The following is an 18,607-nucleotide window of genomic DNA, read 5'->3' on the forward strand; positions in this document are numbered from 1 at the left end:
TAGAAACCCAGGGGGTTAGTGATAGGGAAAAAGGATCTTGTGATAACACCAGAAGATAGCTTCAAAAACCAGGAGAACAAAGAGTAGAAAGAGTCATGGAGAACAAGAGAGGAGCATGATTAATTGTGATAAAGCTAACTGAAGTAGTGAAGGATGAGAACAGAATACTGGGTTTGAATTTTGGCTAGACATGCATCATTAAAGCCCGCAAAGGGCAGCTGTACAGAACAAACCAGTGGAAGGTAAATGGAAGGAGCACTGGAAGAAAGGGAAGAATAATCGAACTGACTGCAGTGAACATTGAATAAGCCTGGGAGAAGAGAGGGGTGATTGTGGAGGAGAACAGAGAGCGGGTATTTGATGGGAGCGACTACAGGTTCCCATGTTTCGAAGGGGAATGGAGCTCAGTGAGGGGCAGGCGGCGGGAAATACGTGTGCGCGCGCCGCCCGCCGGAGCGCCATCTTGAGGCGGCAGCGGGGGGCGGGCGGCGGAGCCCCCGCGGGGCTCGCTGTCCGGAGCGGAGCGGTGTGTCAGGGCACGGCTGCGGGGGGGCCTCCGCTGCCGAGCGCCGTGCGAAGGAGCACGAACGAGCGCTCAAGGTTCGTGCTCGCGGCTAGAGGCGCACGGAAGCGGCGAGCTGCCGGGGCCGCTGCGTCCCCACAGGCTCCCCGAGGCCCGCGCATCTTGGGTTTCTCTGCCGGGCTGTGAGAAGCTGCTGAACAAACCACTGGTGTTTTGGGTTTTTTTTTGGTCCGTCAGCCAAATATAGAGTCTGTTAATGTCTAACCAACCACTGCAGAGAGAGCTCACAAGTACAAACGTGTGAAAAGTATTGTCTTCCATGAGAGAACGACAGCCACCCTCTAGATGGGCGCGCTGCGGCTGTCCGGCAGCCAGCACCGGGAGCAGATTAGGGCAGCCCCGTCCCAGGGACGGGGAGCCCAGCGTGCCCTTGGAATTGCCACGGGCAGGACTCATCCCACGGCCTGCTGCCGCCTGCCAAAGAGCACTGCCATGCCGTGTGTTCCTCCTCCCTGCACGCTGTTCTTCCCTGCGCAGAAAAGCTGTTGGGACTTCTCATTTGTGAGCACTGCTTCTCAGACTTAGCAGGAATACAGGTTCCAAAGGTTTGGGAGAAAGTGCAGGAAGCCTCTTCCTTCAGCAAATGTAGGTGGTTTATTGCATGTTTGCATCCTTTTATAACAGTTTTAATGAGATCAACTGATACAAGCTTCTGTCTTAGCATAAGGCAATGCTATTTGACAAAAATCAGCATTGGTGCAGCTGCAACTCAAATCTAGAGTGTTCTCAGCAACCAAACTTCTTTGTTGGTACCTTTGCATGCCTTGAACAGGCAACAAATAAAAACAGCAAATGCGGAACGTGGTGTCTGTTATCCCCAGCCTGTTATCCCCTCTTCCTGTGCCTAAGTAGTGGAGTGTCAGGGCCAGAGCCCCCACAGGTGATTTTAAGAGCAGAGGTAGGTGTTCACATTGTCAGGTCCCAGAGCCACTGTTAGCAGCCTTCGGCAGCCTTCCAAATGAAACACCTCTGTGGTGCGAGGGGCAGCTCAGCTTCCTGAACGGTCTTCCCTTCCCTATCTACACAATTAGCAGTTTTGCATAGTGTATTATTTCACCTGGAGTACTGCCTCCAGCTCTGGGGCCCCCAACATAAGGACATGGACCTGTTGGAGTCAGTCCATAGGAGGGGATGCGAAGATGCTCAGAGGGCTGGAGCACCTCTCCTGCAAAGACAGGCTAGGAGAGCTGGGCTTGTTCAGCCTGGAGAAGAGAAGGCTCTGGGAGACCTTAGAGCAGCTTCCAGTGCCTAAAGAGGGGCTACAGGAAAACTGGAGAGGGGCTTTTTACTAGGGCATGTAGTGACAGGGCAAGGGGGAATTGTTTTAAACTGAAAGAGAGGAGATTTATGTTAGGCATTAAGCAGACGTTCTTCCCTGTGAGGGTGCTGAGGCGCTGGCACAGGGTGCCCAGAGAAGCTGTGGCTGCCCCATCCCTGGCAGTGTTCAAGGCCAGGTTGGACACAGGGGCTTGGAGCAACCTGCTCTAGTGGAAGGTGTCCCTGCCCGTGGCAGGGGGTTGGAACTAGGTGAGCTTTAAGGTCCCTTCCAACCCAAACCAGTCTGTGGTTCTGTGATAAAAATTACGTGGGAAAGTTGTTTAGAAATTGAAATTGTGGTAAAGGAGATCAGACCATGGGACAAACAGAAGAATTCAAGGAAGAGATCAGAAAAGGCGCATTCATGTCTGGAAAGAAAGAACTATAGAATCAGATGGGAAAGGCAGGAAAGAAAGATGGTTGTGTTGAAAGTAGTCATTTGTTTAGGAAAGAAATCTGTAAGATTTTATTTGGAAGCAATACAGAAACATAACAACTTAAACATTTCGTTTAAAATATGCTGTCTTGCATTATGTAGTGCATATGAGAAATCTGAAAAGCAAAAACCTAGAAAACCCACCAGCTGCGAGGTACATTTGCAGGCTTCAAACTGACATGAATATGAGAACAGCCTGCAAAAGCTTCGTTTTTAAATTAGAGATGAAAGAAACCTATTAGCTTGCCCAGTGTATTCCCTTGCTGATTTTTTTTTTCCCTAACAGTTCTCCTGTGCTTTATCCTATTTGCTGTCAAATGTCTCTGGGGGAAAGACTATTTTCTTAAATCTTTTCTCTCATGAGAACTGGCTAATGCATTCATTTTTCAGCATTAAAATTGAACAATGTTTAAATGTTTTTATTAGCATAATTCTGACTTTTCTTTCTAGTTCTCAATCACAGAAGAAAGGTGCTGTACCAGACTCTGTAATGGAATATATTATATTTAAAAGTATGCTGGATCAGGGAAAGTGAATGGAAGAAGGTTTTCTAATGACTTTGCCAGCTTCTGATCACCAGTATTTTGCATGATTATTACCAAGCACATCATATTTAAACTGAAAAATGGGAAATTAATTCCAAATATAAATAGTTTATAAACACATCTGCAGGTTAACAATGCACATTGTGCAGATATTTCCTGTGTTTATCCTGATTCATGCAGCATAGGAGGAATGTGTCAAAGGCAGGTCACTTTTTGTCATTTTTTCCCTTCTATTAGTGTTGACTGCTGTGCAACTAATGATTTAATTCACAGCAAAGGGAACTGTTTCCTGGCAAAAGAAATAACAAAGTAAAAAAATACTCAGCTTGACCAAATTCCTTCTTGATAAGTTCACTGGATCTAACAAGGATAAAGCAAGATAAATTTGATTCCTTTGGTGATGGCTGTTTTGACAACAGTGTTCCGATTGTGTTTTCCCCTTGCAAAGGAAAAGCAATTTACTTACTTAGATTAAGTTACAACTGCAAGATTAAATTGAATTTTGTTGTCAAAGTGTAGAATTTATTCTCTGAAACAATTCACTAAGTGATGGGACCCAGTTTCATACTCTGATTGCGAATAGCTGTGCAGTGATAGTAAGACTCTGCTATTTGTTTTCAGATTCTGTTCAAGTCAAAATTTGTCAATTTAACATCTAAAATGACCTGTAGAAAGCTCTCCAATGAAGGTGTTGCTCTCTTAAGGCTCAGGTGTTTGGCTTCTCGGAACAGTTTCTGGTATTAGCATGACAAGTGTGAAAATTCCTTAAGGAGATGTGTTCCATCCCGTAGCTACATGACGAGCCTGTATTCTTCACTGTGTAGTCAGCACCTCACATAATGTTCCTCTTCCACTTCACCTGTGGCTGGAGTAATCGGTTGACTCCCAAATGATGCCATGTGTTAATATCTCAAACTGAAAGAATTATGCCATGTACAGCACTTTTTTTCTGCCTCTCTGTTCAGATCCCATCAGTCCTTTGCATCACATTCTTGTAGCACAGGGAGAAACACAGACAGTGAGGATAATGCATAGAATAAAGTCATCCATCATGCATTACATTTTCAATTATGTTTAGTGTATTTTTCTTAGCAAGTGGTAGTAGTACCTTCATTTCTTACATTTTAATTAAGACTCCAGCCTCTTTCATGGCATTTAGCAGTTTCACAAATGTGTTTGAACAGTGTGAATTGTTTTCCTAAAAAGTAGTAATTGCAGTTGAATCCCCTATTTGACAGGGTAAGTATTACCTTCTGGAAGGGAGCTAGAGCTTTCTCTTAGCTATTTTGATAAAGTATTCAGCCTCTCTGTTCTGCGGGGGATTAATGGCTTCCAGTGTTCACTCTCTGGCTGTGTACATCCACAACACATCTCATGTAAAAGGGGTTCAGAAGGTACTAGTCAAGATAATCTGTTATTCCAACCAGAAATCTACATTATCTTCTCCACATCATGGTTACTCTGGTTTGTGATAAGTGCAATAAGCACCTGTATTTACTTATACATTCAGTCTATAAAGATGGAATGTGGAGAGGAAATCTGAGAAAAGGAAGGTCCTGATCAATTCTGTATTGATCAAAATTCATGATTTGAATTCCAAACTCAGAATGTGTTTTACAGTGTGCAGTGCTGTCCAGCTAAACAGGTACTGGCTGCAGGAGTCACTAAGGATAACCCACTGCACAGCATTTTGCAAAATCAGTGCACCATGATCTTCATAGTGGTGAAGAAGTCTTAGAACTGGGAGCAAAGAGGGCAGATGTTTAGCTCCAAGGCTTCAGGTTTTGAACTTTTTACCTGATTCTCTGTAATGTCCGTGGTACCTGTGGTTGTGGATATAGATATGCCTTGTTTTGGCCTTCCTTTCTGGGCTGCCCAACAGATGATTTTATCTGAGCAGCCATACAACACTCTCTGTGTGTCTTAAGTATTCACAACACCTTCAAGCTGGTTCCGTGCAGGAGGAAACAATATTCCATCAGTGTTCTTTCTGTGCCTTGGAAGCAATGAAGTATTTGAAGAATGATAATAGAACTTTGAACAAAATGGCAAGTAATTTACAACATGTTTTCATAGATGAGTTCTGTGAATTTCCTTGCAATGAGATTGCCACTTGGAAAGCACAGCAGAGATATTTGTTATAGCTACACTGCAGCAAATGTCAAGATAGTGTATGTAGAACTTTCTCAGTCATTTCTGACTTGACTTGAAAGCGTTCCACAAAATTTCTAACAGTTTGGCTGAGCCACTGACTGTTGGCAGTAGCAATATGAAAGTAGACAGAGTAATGTACAGTATATTTGATTTAATAAAAGCAGTCAATTTAGCTTCTGTTCCTCTCCAGTAGTAAAAACATGTGTCCAATCCAAAGATAATAAATAATTTGAAATTATTTTCTATCTTTAGAGAAAAAGGACCAAATTTATTGCCTGTGATTTCCTCACTGAGTGGTTATACAAGTAAGTTAATCATGGCTTTTACTATTAATTATGCTTGATGAATCAAAGGCATTAATTTGCCAATCGAATAGTGGAAATCTAAATTAATATGAGTTCTTTTCTTCTCTTTTCTTTTTTTTTTTTTATCAGCAACAACCCGAAGAGGAAAGATGAGTCATTCACAGAATTCTTTTCCATTCCTTTTGTTAAGGACTGGCTAAAGGACCAGTAAGTTATCGCAGTACTCAGAGTAACCTTTTCTCCTTTTATTCTTTTTCCCCTGGTATTCCAAAAAAGTAATAGAGCTCTGATGTGTTACAATTGTGCCCTCTAAATGCTCTTTACTGTGTGCAACAAGGAACTGTGTGGTGCTTTCTAACTTGGTAGAGTATTAGTTACAAGGTGTTTTGTACCAGAATTGTTCACAGATAAATTAGTTTAGAATTCCTAAATATTTTAACTGTAGAGTGCAGGGCATTTGAATAGTCTGGTAGTATTATGAATATCTTTGTACTAAAGAGCAAAGCTGTGTTTTCAATGCTGCTTCCTACTATGGAAGTCTTTGAGGATATACAGTCTAGAAATTCTTCTTCTAACTGTAAGCAGCTGTTTTAAAAATACCTGCAGTAATCCTTGGTGTCAGGGTGCATTTCTGCAGACATTTATGACTCTGCATCTGAGAAATGAACTTGTGTTGACAAGTTGCCTTAATCAATATTCTTCATTATTCCCGTGGAACCAAACTACACAGTAGTTTTGAAAGAAATGTTACTGTCTTTGAGCCTGCATTTTGTTTTAAAATGTAGCTGTTGTAAGAGAAGTAAAGTAATAGTCCATAGTGAGAGAATAAGAAAATTACAGAGGTCAGATTTTAAAGAAAATTTTCAATTTGAAAACTTACTTGGAGGCTAGGTCGTGGGCAGTGAAAACTTAAGAGATTCATACCTTTGTGGGTATGTTTACTTCATTGTACTATGTAAGTGGAAATTGGGCTTTCTTGAACTCCTGACCTGTGAAACTTAGAACCTTGATTCACTGATCCAGCAAGAGGAAAGCTCCTTGACATTCACAGGTCTTTGGAGATAAGCTGGTGGTTGTGGCATGAGCAGTTAGCTTTGACTGTCTTAGACGTAGTCATGTGGTCAAAGTTGTGTAGGAAGTTTCTGTGGTCAGAGACGGACATCTCTGGAAAACGACCCATTTCATCTCAACTGATACCTTCAGGTACCTGCTACTGTGTTGCGCTTCCAACCACTGCTGTTCAAACCCACCGCTGGTGGGACACTTCTAACAGTTTCCTTCTGCAGATCACTAGGTTTTGCCAACAAGATTCCAGATTAAGGGAGTGAATTTTGTAGTTTGGAAACTGATTATGAACTGCGGTGAGGTTGTCATACTCATTTCTTAAGCATACTGAAGAGCCATCAGTTAGTAAGGCGGTTTTGATACCACTGAATTGGATGAATGTTTGTACCTAAGATAAATCAAAGATCACAGTTTTACAAATATTTCTCTTGGAAGTAAAGCTGACCAAAATCATTCCCTGTTCTCTCCTGTGCTTCACCCCAACCTGCTTGTAGGCAACCTAATCTGTGCAGTTGGATGCTTGGTTATTCGGATCAGGGACCTACTCTGAGTTAGAAATCTCTCTGCCAGAGAAGTTATGTATAGCTATTTAAAATATAGATAATTTCTCCAATCTGGTTCACCTGGGAGCATGGCAAACCTTTGTACTGGCACAAATGAAGGATTAAAATGAAGAGCTCAGGGCAAGGTGAAGAGAACAAATGAGCTGCTAAGATATAGAGGTGGTGGAAGGAACTGCTTAAGTCAGCTTTGCCAACAAGAGAAATACACTGTGGAATCACAGCCTGAATGACTCATAGCTTCTGTTAGTACTTGTGCTCCTAAATAACGTAGTGACAGCTCCACAAGGACACTGAAGTGTCAAAGTCCTACTTAAATTGATACACACTTGATCTTAAATCCTGTAAAGAAGTAGAACTTTAAAAATAACAATTAAAATTATTATTAAAAACCAACTTTGTGTGAACATATCTTAAAATTACAGATTTCTTAACAAATACTGTTTATGAAGTAAGCAATTAGAGCATATGAAAGCTTGCAATGCTAAATAACAATAAAAATGGGAGAATTTGTTATTATGTTCTTCTGGATATGTCCTAAATAGTTTATTATTGTATCCTTCCAGGTATCACATTTAAAATGTAATTAATTTTATACTTTTTTTATTGTCATTTCCATTTTTACTTGTAAAAGAGTTTTCATTTTTTAACAGGATTTATGAATATGTAAGAGACAATGTGCTAAAGTGTGCTGGTCAAATTTTGATGGGAAACAGCCTTATTTCAACTGTTTAGATGGTATAATTCAGAAAAAGAAGTAAACAGCATTACTGCATATTTAAGGGGTAAACTCTTCTGTTGCTTTTTCAGTTACTTGTCTAAATTTAGAAAGCATTCTGTGAAGTCTGTTAAATAAGAATACATTTCTAGGCTGTGTTAAAATAGGGTTTATCAGAGCAAAGTGGTCTTCATGCTTGAAAAAAAAGAAAACAAACCCAGAAAAAACTCAGAGAAATAATTTTTTGTTCTATCAGAGATCCAACTTTATTTTTTAATATATTCCATACTTGAACATGACTTTTTTGGCTCTCCTCCAGTGCCTCCAGTTCTTTCTTTGAAGCTCAATTCTTTTTTTAAGAATAATCAAAGCCACAGTCTTATGAGCCTCACTATCTGTATGCTGTATTTCTAAATGAGATCTTTCAGCCTGCTTTTTCTTTATAAGGACACCCAAATGCTGTGTTGCTTTCCAGAATTTGAAATGCAAACATGGCACCTTCAGAAGCTGGTTACTGTAGGTGAAGGAGCTTGTAAAATTTGAATTTCCTTCCAGCTTTAGTATTTATAGTAATTGCTGTGCCATCAGTAGATAAGCGCCTCAGTGTAGTTAACCTTGTGTCCACTCAGTTCTGTATGTTACCAGTAGTACTAACAAAATTTTATATCCCTTGGAAATTCTTGATTCTTGAAGCAGAATTCAAAAGCACTGGAAGGAGCAGCCTCAACACTGACTGGTAATCTACATACCACATCCAGGAGAACACAAAACATTCCTGTTGTCTGAAAGGGCAGCTGGATCTTTCAGAGGACAAGAAACTGGAGTTTAACAAGGAAGTAACAAAAGTTTTTTTGGAAACTGGCTGAGGTACATACTGGTGTCCCTATTCCTACGTTGCAGCCTGCTGATACAGCCAAGTAAAGTAAATGGAATTAGAGCCTTGAATGTTTTGTACTCCTATAAATATGCTAATGAGCAACACAGTTGCCCTTTGTCAGCGTTTTCCAGTGGTGTTTCTGGTTGAATGGCGGTGGAGCTCAGCACAAGTAACCAAGCTCTATGTACTGAATCAGGGACAGGGAAAGAGGTAATCTGTGTTTATGCCCTGATTCCCCTTAAATTTTACTTTTCTAGCATAGAGAGGCTGAGTATTTGTTCTGAGTATCACCAGAGTATCATTATCCAACCTTCTTTAGCATATTAATGAAAGAAATATGAAGAAACCCATAAAAAATAGTTCCACTGCTCTGAAAAATAGTGAGTTCACATCACTACTGTCATGTGTATTTAATAATATGGCAGAATTATTCAAGTTCACTTTCAACCCTACATTTAGTGAAAGAGAATGGTTTATGGATCTAGGTTAGGAATAAGCATAAGTGTTTTCCTAGCTGTTGGAGACCAGTCTTTGAAGCATGTTTTACAGGGTTACAGGCACTGAAGGTGTGCTTTATAAATAAACATTCGTACACCAAAATTATTTAGCTGCATTTTCTCATTTTCTGTATAGAGGTATTCACATGATGCTCAGTTCAGAAGGACACATTTCCCGGTTTATTCTGTGTATACTAAAACAAATGTGCAGATACAGAGAAAATAAAATTATCATGGGTTTAATGAAGTGGACAGCTAAGATTGTGTATATATATGCTTATTAAATTGTTAATAAATCTCACATAGTGGCTTTTTGCCAAATATCTATATATTCACAAATATACATTGATCCCCCTCCCATTTTAATTGGGGGAAGTCTGCTGGTCTCAGCTGCATTTACAGTTGACTTCATTGTCAGTTCTCAGATGGCCAATAGGGGTAATTTTGCATGGATGACTGCTTGCTTTCTTTCCATAATGTGCCCAGTTTCTACAGGCTTTGCTTTCTGCACACTGCTATATTTCACTGGTTTGTCTCTAAACCAACCACGTTTAGAGTGTATTTTGTTTGCATTATGCTTTTTTTTTCATTTCCTTTAGTAATTTGAGCTTTAATTTATTTTTTTTTGGGAGGGGGATATGATGAGCAGCACATTTAGTTGCAATAACAGAAAAGTCCAACAAATATGTCTGTATGGATGTTAGTCTCTGCGGATCCAAGTAAAGAATCGCTATTACAGTTACATGGCAGGATTCAAGTTAATGAAGGAGAAATTTTGACTTAAAAACCTACAACTGCATGCGGGAGAATTGCACAAAGTTGCTGTATTAAATATTTATACTGTGTAATGGTTTTATGTGGTTGAGGTTCTATGGCTCAAATCCTGAAGCAGTGATGAAACTTGCCTGAATTTATGTAAAGATTGTCAAAATGGCAATGAGAAAATTGAAAATGTATTAGTGGTTTGTGCCATCTTCTTAATGTTGCTGTTAGAGCATTAAGTGGAGGTTATTCCTCCTGCTGTTAGCTTTTCATGTTTACAGGATATGAGGTCTGATCTAAAGTACACAAACATAGATGGAAATTTGCCCATTAACATGAGTGGACTTTGGAATAGTTCCATGTTTGGTTTCCTTCACTCCAGGACCACAAACACTCTGACAGACTACATAAATATTGGTCCTCCAAAAGAGAAAATGGAGGCAACACACTGACTTGCAAAATATGTAGCAAGTATGCAAGGAGGGCTGAGTTTTATCATTAAAATGGATAAGTTCTCCCAAAGTAGAAAGCATATTGAGGGGCAAGAAAGCTACTGTAGTTTTCAGATAGAACTTCAGACAAAAGATTCTTGCTTTGCCACTGTTTTGGCATGTTCTCACTACTGAGACTTCTTGCTGTGCTTCCTCTAATTCCTCTCACATTCTTGTTACCATTCACCTGTTCTGCCTCATTCCCTGTCTGTTATATGACTCTGCCTCCCCAGTTACCAGCTTTCTCATGTTAGTTCCACACTATCTTTTCTTTTTACCATGTCTTTTCTTCATTATAAAAAGGTAAATAACTGTTTAAGAGGCTTGTATGTGTCAACAGTTGTATGCGTATTATCACTATGACCACTTTGGTAATACTTCTGAGTGTATTTTTATAGTTTCATGCTACCGTAATATTTTGCTTCTTGTGGGGGGGGGGAGGGTTTGTGAGGTTTTTTTTGGTGTTGTGGGGTTTGTTTTAGAATTGTGACTGGGACAGAAATGAAACAGTAAATTTGCTTGTTCAGAACATGCAGCCTTCGTATTTGAGGATATTCAAAGCACAAAAGTGTTTTCAAAAGACCAGCAGAGCAGTGGAGGATGCAGAGAATGGAGGGAGCAAAAAGGGGCCAAAGTACATTATTTTTCATTTAGCTATTGGCAGTATCAAGGAGCTTTTATTTGGAGGTGATAGAGAAGAAGAGTTCAGACAGGTAGCAGGAGTCACACTTCAAAATGTCTGCTCCTTTGCACTTCCTTTCTTCAGAAGATTAAATTTGGTTATTTTTACAATGCTTCAAAAATGTACCCTTCATAGAATGCACAAAATTGTTTTCTTATATATTGTAAGAATTTTTTTCTCCAAATACTTTTCTCCTATTCTAGAGCATTTAGATTATTGCAGAAGAAAAACAGTAATTTCTTTCTGACTGTTGAATAGTTGTATTAATTCTTAAAATGTTACAAAGAAAGGTCTCAGTTCACACTCAATTTTACCTGTGAAAATGTTCCGGGGTGCTTTTGTCAAGTGTCTGGGGGAACATTTCCTGTAAAGCTGTGAGGCTCCTACAGTGATAGTGTAATAGCATGTGATTAACATGTAATTAATTGGTTTCAAATACCAGGTCAGATAAATCAGTAGTTCAGTGTCTGATTGTTTATGAACAATCTTTTTCCTGCTTTTTGGGTAAATGACCTGAATGGCATCTAAAGGCAGAGATTTTGAGACATATATTTTCAATCAAAACAATACTTTTTCATTGTTGCACATGTTTGCAACTCTGCATTAGGCATGTAAGAAGAAGGCCTTAATGAAGGCAGATGCTGCTATAGTATTTCTAGATTCTCTGACAGAAAATATAAAAGCAAACAACTTTGAAAAATTTCCAGAACTTCTTTGGTTGTTCAGACCAGCATCTGAATTTTTGGAGTATTTTCCAAACCACAGACTTTATCAGAATCCTTTTTTTTAAGAGTTGCACAGATCACTATGTCGTTTACTTGCATCTCCTATATTTATCCCTACTCTTTGGCCTGTTCTTGTGTCTTTTAGATTATGAGTTTTGCAGTGACTCTGTCATTGCCTGTGTTCACACATGATATAAGTATTCCAGAACAATAACCATCAGAGTCAAATAAAAAGTGAAGTGGTTGTGGCTGTTTAATATGGCAGCAGCTGTCGTATTGAAACTTAGAGACCTCCAGAAGGCCTGATCCTTGTGATTCGGGTCACTTCACTATTTCTAGAGACAAGCTTTCTGAAACCAGAGAGGAACCCTGATCATTCATCCACTGTGCCTGGATATCCCACTGTCACCCACACACCATCCGCCCCAGGCACTGATGGTGCTCTCTGTAGCTGGCACGGTGGTCCTGCAGCAGCTTGCTGTGAGGCTGGTGGTTAAATTTGGTGATTGTCTGTTACTGTGAGGGAACAGATTTGAATAAAAAGAGCAATTATGAAATCCTGAATTCTAAATAATGAAAATTTTGTGTGATTAATTTTTTTTCTTGTATTTCCTTTTCAAGATAAAAATCAGACCTATTTGTAGGACACATTGGGAATTAAATGACAATTGGGGTTTCTGGACATTACTGTGTAAAATCAGTGACTGTATACAGTATCCATCACCGTGACTATGAACCCCCAGAGGTTAACTTCTCTATTTTGGTGACAAGATAATGGAGGGCCTTTTTCCCCCTTCCTTTCCTGAGAGTTCACTGAGAAACCCAGCTGCTGCCCATGAGGAAATCAGATACATGTCTTCGATAAGAAACCTTTTCAATACCTCATACATTTATTTAATCCAAATCTGTTGTATGTCTTTTGGGTGCCACATTCCACCTGCATAATGTAATATAATTAGTAAGTATCTCACACAGTCAGGATCTGTGCAAGTTTGCTCAGAAAGCAAGAAACAACTTTCCTCTGTTCGGTGTCTGCTTTATTCAGAGTTGGCAAAATAGATTAGTTAGGAAAATGCATTCTACTGATGCTCTTTTACATCAGTAAAATCATGTATATTGTTTAACTTACATTAAACAATATAGCCAATATATATATATCAAAACAGTATCAATGTGTTTAATGTACGGGCTTTTAAGATGGTGCATAATCAAAGACTAAACAGGCAGGATCTAGTTAGTGTACATTTTACTGTCAGTTTTAATCTTCTTGGAGGCATACAGCTGTCTTCTGCCACAAATGATATATTTCCTCTTTTCCTAGTTCACTGTTGAGGGGTGATTGCCTCTGCTCAGATTCTATTTTTATTTGACCTGAAGCCAATTGCATATATTCTCTCAGACAAAACTGGACCTGGCATGACTTCTCTTCTTTAAAGCTGCTCTGTTGAAATCATTGATATTTGCTGGTGACTGTCATACTGAAAACTAAGACCTGTTCTTGCTTGATTTTTATATTAGTTTCTCAAATTTAGAGATGGATTATAAACTAGATATTTTTATAATTGGAAAATTAAAGCAAATGAATGCTAGGGTCGGCCTTGCAGGCTAGGAGACTTCTCAGCTTGTTCTTTGGAGATGTACTCATTCGTAGAGAAAGTTCCATGTCTTTGATATAACTGCTGAAAAATATGTAGGTCTTTCTGTGACTTTCCTGCTCAAAGTTTTGGTTTTCAAAAAGATCAAAAATAGAACAGAGGATGAAAAGCCTATCAGGTAAACCAGCACAGCCCAACTTTGTATTTTTAAGTCTGATCATAAGAAGCCGTTAGCTCAGGAAGCTTTGCTTGTCCAGCACTTCTGATTTCCCTCGAGCAGTAGAAATGCTAATTAATGTTCACAGAGCTGAAACTGTTTAGCTTAATAGAGAGACTTCTTTTTATTTTTGTCTTATTTCTACTCTTCCAAAAAGACCAAGGTTTTCTTTCACATGAAAATAAATGTAGGCCAAAACCCAGCTGACATGATGATGAGACCAATTTATCTGAGTACACAGACTAAAACGGTGCAGTCAGTGTAGCATTAGATAATAGTTAAGATTGTGCTCTAAGTTGAAATGCTCCTTCACTGAAGACAAGCTCTAAGAGCAAGATGTCAAAGAGCACAGGAAGCTTACCAGGGCAGAGACTAATATGAATGAAATTAAGTGAAGGGAAAATGTAAGCTGTCAAGCCTCCTAGCTTGAGCTGTAGTATACTGTAAAAGAAATTTCCAAAAGAAATCGCAGAAGAAATGTTTCAACCAGAAAATGTAAGACTGCATAAATAGGTTGTTAAATGATGGTCTTCACAGTATGTGGCTCTTTAGATATATCTTTTATGGTATAAATATGGTAAATAATGTTCCTGCATTGATTGCATGTGTCTATAGATGGTTGCTGCATCCAGATTCATAACGTTGTGTTCAACCTGTTTCCCATGCAAGGAGAGTGGCTCTCAGCAGCCTTTTTAATACTGTGCCAAGTCTAGTGTTCATAACTGGTATTTTCATGAGTTGCAACATTACTGCCCTATAGTTCATTAGCTTTAAATTACATTTATTATAAAAGAAACTTTATAAATGAATTTTGTCTTGTCCTTTCCAACGGATGCTTTCTGATCATCGTCTGTGAGGAAAAAAAATCAACATCCATAGAACATGGCTTTTGGGAAGCAGGATCTGATACAGTGATTTGAGTTTTTGTTAATGATGGTTGAATTGTAATTATAGTTTAGAATGTTTCCCATTAAAATTGGTAGTGACAGAATTAGCAAACATGCTTTCCAATTCCTGTAAATTTTGACTGAAAATTCTTCACTTCACGTATGTTTTACTTTCTCGTATCACCAAATAATGTGTATATCGAAAGTAAAATTTCAGCATTTTAAGAACTCATTTAGACATTTCTAAACATGGACTCATGCTTATGGAGTTATGATAATTATTACATTGTGAATGCATTTTAATTTTCAGTGAAATCATAATGTAAATTAATGTACTAAAATATATTTACATTCTGTGTATTTAGTAATTGTTATAAGCATGTATGTCATGAGTCTATTCATTGTTTGCATGCACACTAAATCCTTCTCTGCTTTTGAAACACATGGCACGTCTACTGCTCTTGCCCTCTTCCCACTGCCACCTCAAACTTTACTACAATAGTAGGAACTTGAAATCCATGTAGAAGAATAAGAAAGATTACTCCTCTTGATGTGCTATTTATATATTATTATTTTAAAGAAGAAATGATTGTAGTAGACATAACATAGAATATATTTTTAGAGGAGATATTCTTTGCACATTTTATCTTTGGAGCAATAAGAAATTGTATCTTTCAAGCTCCTGAACAACCATTCTTTATTTTTGTAAAATATACTGTTAGGGAAGAAAGTATTTTACATTTATAGGCTGTCTGATTACAAAACCTTTATTTTTTTTAAGTCCTAGGCGACCAATTCCTCTCTCTCTCATTCTATCAGAAGAAGCAGCAAGCATAATAATTCAGTCCTTCTGGAGAGGTTATCGGGTAAGAGTAATCTATAATTATTTTGCTTGATGTTGAAAACCGTAGGACTGTGAAGGCCCCAGGGAAAATCCTTACATAAATTTTAAGTAGGGGATACTATAAATAGCTGCTGAGACCCCCATGGTTCATTGGCTTTGTATGTTGCTCTGCCTTACGCCTAGTGACTACAATTTTTTCACAAGCATTTATGCTGATGCAGTCTCACTGTTTTCCTCAACAACAGAAAATCCACAGAAATTTGGTTTTCAAAAGTACAATTAACAGTGATCAACTCTGTTTTTTTTGTGTTTTTAGTTGATCTTTGGCTAGTTGCTAAAGGATGAAGTGTTATTTTGCTTCATGCAGGGATATGTGAGTGAGTGAGTGAGTGAGAAGATGCACAAAGGGGAACTGGTGGGGTCTGTTAGGAAATTAAAGCATGCAGAAACAAAGGATAAGAAAATTGAGACCAAGAATGAGACAGGAGATGTAGGAGAGGCATGAACTGTTATTCAAGGAAAGGGAAAACAAAGTCGTACTAGTAGTATAACACTAACACAATCCTCATTTAAGGGGAAAAGCAAGGCGCATAAAATAAATACAAAGAAAATGAGCAAATAGTGTTCTTGTGGAGGGTAACAGCCATGCTAACCCCAGGGTACAAAATAAATTACTTTGAAAATCCTGAACAGATTTTGTCAAATATTTATTTGAAAGGCTCTAACACCTTCAGGCCTTGGAAAGAAATTGACTTGAAATTCAGGTGACGTTAGTGACAAAGAAATGTCTTTGACTGCCTTTATCAAACTTTATGCTTGTAAATAGCCTTCAGATATAGCAGTAATTTCATTGTGATGGACAGTGAGACACCTCTGTCTGTATGTCAGGTGTTCTTTAAGTAACAATCAGTATAAAACACTCTGTTAAGTTCTTCTTTACTACTTTTAACAAGCAGGAACATACGAGTGGATACATCATGTGCCATGCAGCCGAAGATGGTAAAATACCTTGAAATGATCATCTTGACTGATTGATAGATTTGTGTGATGCTTTCTGCTTGTTCATTTTCCTTTATTTTTCTTCTTTTAACCAGAGATGGCATTGACACTAGCATTAATTAGCACTGACAGCCTCACTGCAGGCATCCTTACAGTGGTGTATTGCAAAGGCAGCCATTATCCAGTAACAGTTGTGTTTGCTGAGCGGTGCAAGGTTGCTCAGACACCTTGTGCTTCTACCAGAGTTTCTGAAGGACACTATCCTTCCTTGCTATATATATTAACATCAAAATTTTTACAGTACTATTCATCATTCTAAACCAGTTCCCAGAAATGAGAAATTGTACTATAAAATGAGAACACATCAAAAATAATTCAGACTATAAAATTAGCTGTTAAATGTTTTTAGCTAATTAGAGATGAAAGAACTTGGGTTTTTAAAAATTGAAATTTCAATTAAAATCAAGACTATAAAACAAAAATCATTTGTAACAAGTTACTACATAGGGCCATGAGTTATCCTTGGGCTTGTAAATTAAGAGAACACTAAGCTTAAATGGCATTTCATCACATTAATGATAAAGTGTATTGCGAAAATTTACCAAAGAATTCAAATATTTTGCTTGTAAAATAAATAGCTCTGTCAGGTAACAGGGATTTATTGTGGTAATAACTGAACGCTTACTTACAAATACGTCCTTTTGCGTTCTAAGGATATTATTGTGTCAGTATTTTAAGCTTTTTCTGAAGTTTTTCATTAAACCTTGTTTTATAATTCACACAATTTGGAACTTTAAACACTATTACCAAAATAAAAAATGACACATTGTGATAACATTGAATAATTAAACACAAACACACATACATTTTTTACATGGCACTGTGATAAAGGAACAGTGTATTGTACTTCATCATTGGTCTTCTCAAGACTAGTGATCACTGTCCCAGGCCAAAATGCAGGTCTTACACAGCTACAGTTGGAAATGGGCACTTCAATTGTTCAAAAATGTTATACTTAGGCATAGAGGTAGTAATATCTCTGTCTTCCTGCCTCTTTTTTGTTACTGACAGTTGCATGTTCCATAAGCATTCCCTTAACCCTTCCCTGTGCAGATAAACTGACTCCATGCCATAGGAAATTATGAGTTTTATAAAGGCATAAATTATAGTGTAACAGAAATAAAAGAGAAGAAACTCTCCTGGCTTGGGGATTATATTTTATTTTTGAAAATAGCATCTGATGGATTTAATAGAAAATGGTTTTGATTTTTTGCTATAGCTGCAAAGAAGATCACTGATAACATTAACATTTCATATCAACCTTGTGAGAACTTTGTATAACTTTTATAGAAGATAATACAGAACTATATTAGTATAATGGGATATTATCAGAGGCGTCAGAGGTATCTGATGTCAAGTCACTGAGGCAGTGACTTGAAGAAGAAGTTATTGAGGAAGAAGTCTTGCCTGGCTTTATTGATCATGTAACCTTGTATTGTATTTCTGCTCTGCCAGCGCACTATGTGAAACATAGCAAGTTATCTTCTCCTAAGTGGATTAAAAATTGCTGTGGGAATTCAGCTACTGTCTATTGCATTCTCAGATGCATCACAAAGGAGAAATTCTGGGTGGAAATAATATATCTGATGATAAATAATTTATATTGTTTTCTTTTATTTCTTTTTTTAACTAGTGGAAAACTAAATCCTGCTCTTTTGCTCTGTATGTATCTCGGGAAAGTGGGAGAAAAGCAGAGTGTAATGGAGTAGGGTAGTAGAGTTCAAATCACAGAGCAAACTCATTACCTTATCATGTAAGAATAACATAAATACAAGAAAATTTCTAGAAAACTGAGTAGTCAGCTTCCCAAGAGCAAGAATGTGTTCAGGAGAGCCCAAGCTTATTGCTGCTTGTTTCTACCACGTTGTTCAACTCCAGACTGAATTATTAGGGCATTGAGTCCTAAAACATGATATTTTACTTATGTAACATTTAGGAAAAAAACAGAAACTGCATTTTTAATAATTCTATTATAATTTGACTATGACCTTAGGAGAATAATCACTTACCAATGTCTAAGCTAATTTTAGCATGTCCCTTTCCACTATTGTCAGTATCTATTGTGGATCTTAGCTCCAGCACGGAGGTAGTAACTGTGTGAATGCCAATGCAGACAACTGGCAACATACTGCTAATTAATCAAATCCTGCTTAGAACGAGTTTAAGTAGCAGAGTGGTAAAAGCTGCTGATGTAAAGCTCGCTCTTTCTTATATTAGTAGGATCTATACTAGTACAAAAGCAATAATAGAAGAATTCAACGTAAATGGAGTCAAGGCCTGTGACTATT

The 18,607-nt window shown here is 38.1% G+C and overlaps 1 protein-coding gene across 1 annotated transcript in view; it reads left to right on the plus strand.

Moving 5' to 3' along the window:
* Positions 1-18,607, plus strand: part of IQCK (IQ motif containing K) — a 249,192-nt gene that overhangs the window by 7,435 nt on the left and 223,150 nt on the right. Inside the window, exons 5-7 of the mRNA XM_030482268.1 lie at positions 5,288-5,340; positions 5,470-5,547; positions 15,198-15,282. Coding sequence (XP_030338128.1) covers positions 5,288-5,340; positions 5,470-5,547; positions 15,198-15,282 — 216 coding nt within the window. The remainder of the gene's footprint in view (positions 1-5,287; positions 5,341-5,469; positions 5,548-15,197; positions 15,283-18,607) is intronic.

The sequence above is a fragment of the Strigops habroptila genome, chromosome 4 (assembly GCF_004027225.2).
Source record: "Strigops habroptila isolate Jane chromosome 4, bStrHab1.2.pri, whole genome shotgun sequence".
Classification (NCBI taxonomy): domain Eukaryota; kingdom Metazoa; phylum Chordata; class Aves; order Psittaciformes; family Psittacidae; genus Strigops; species Strigops habroptila.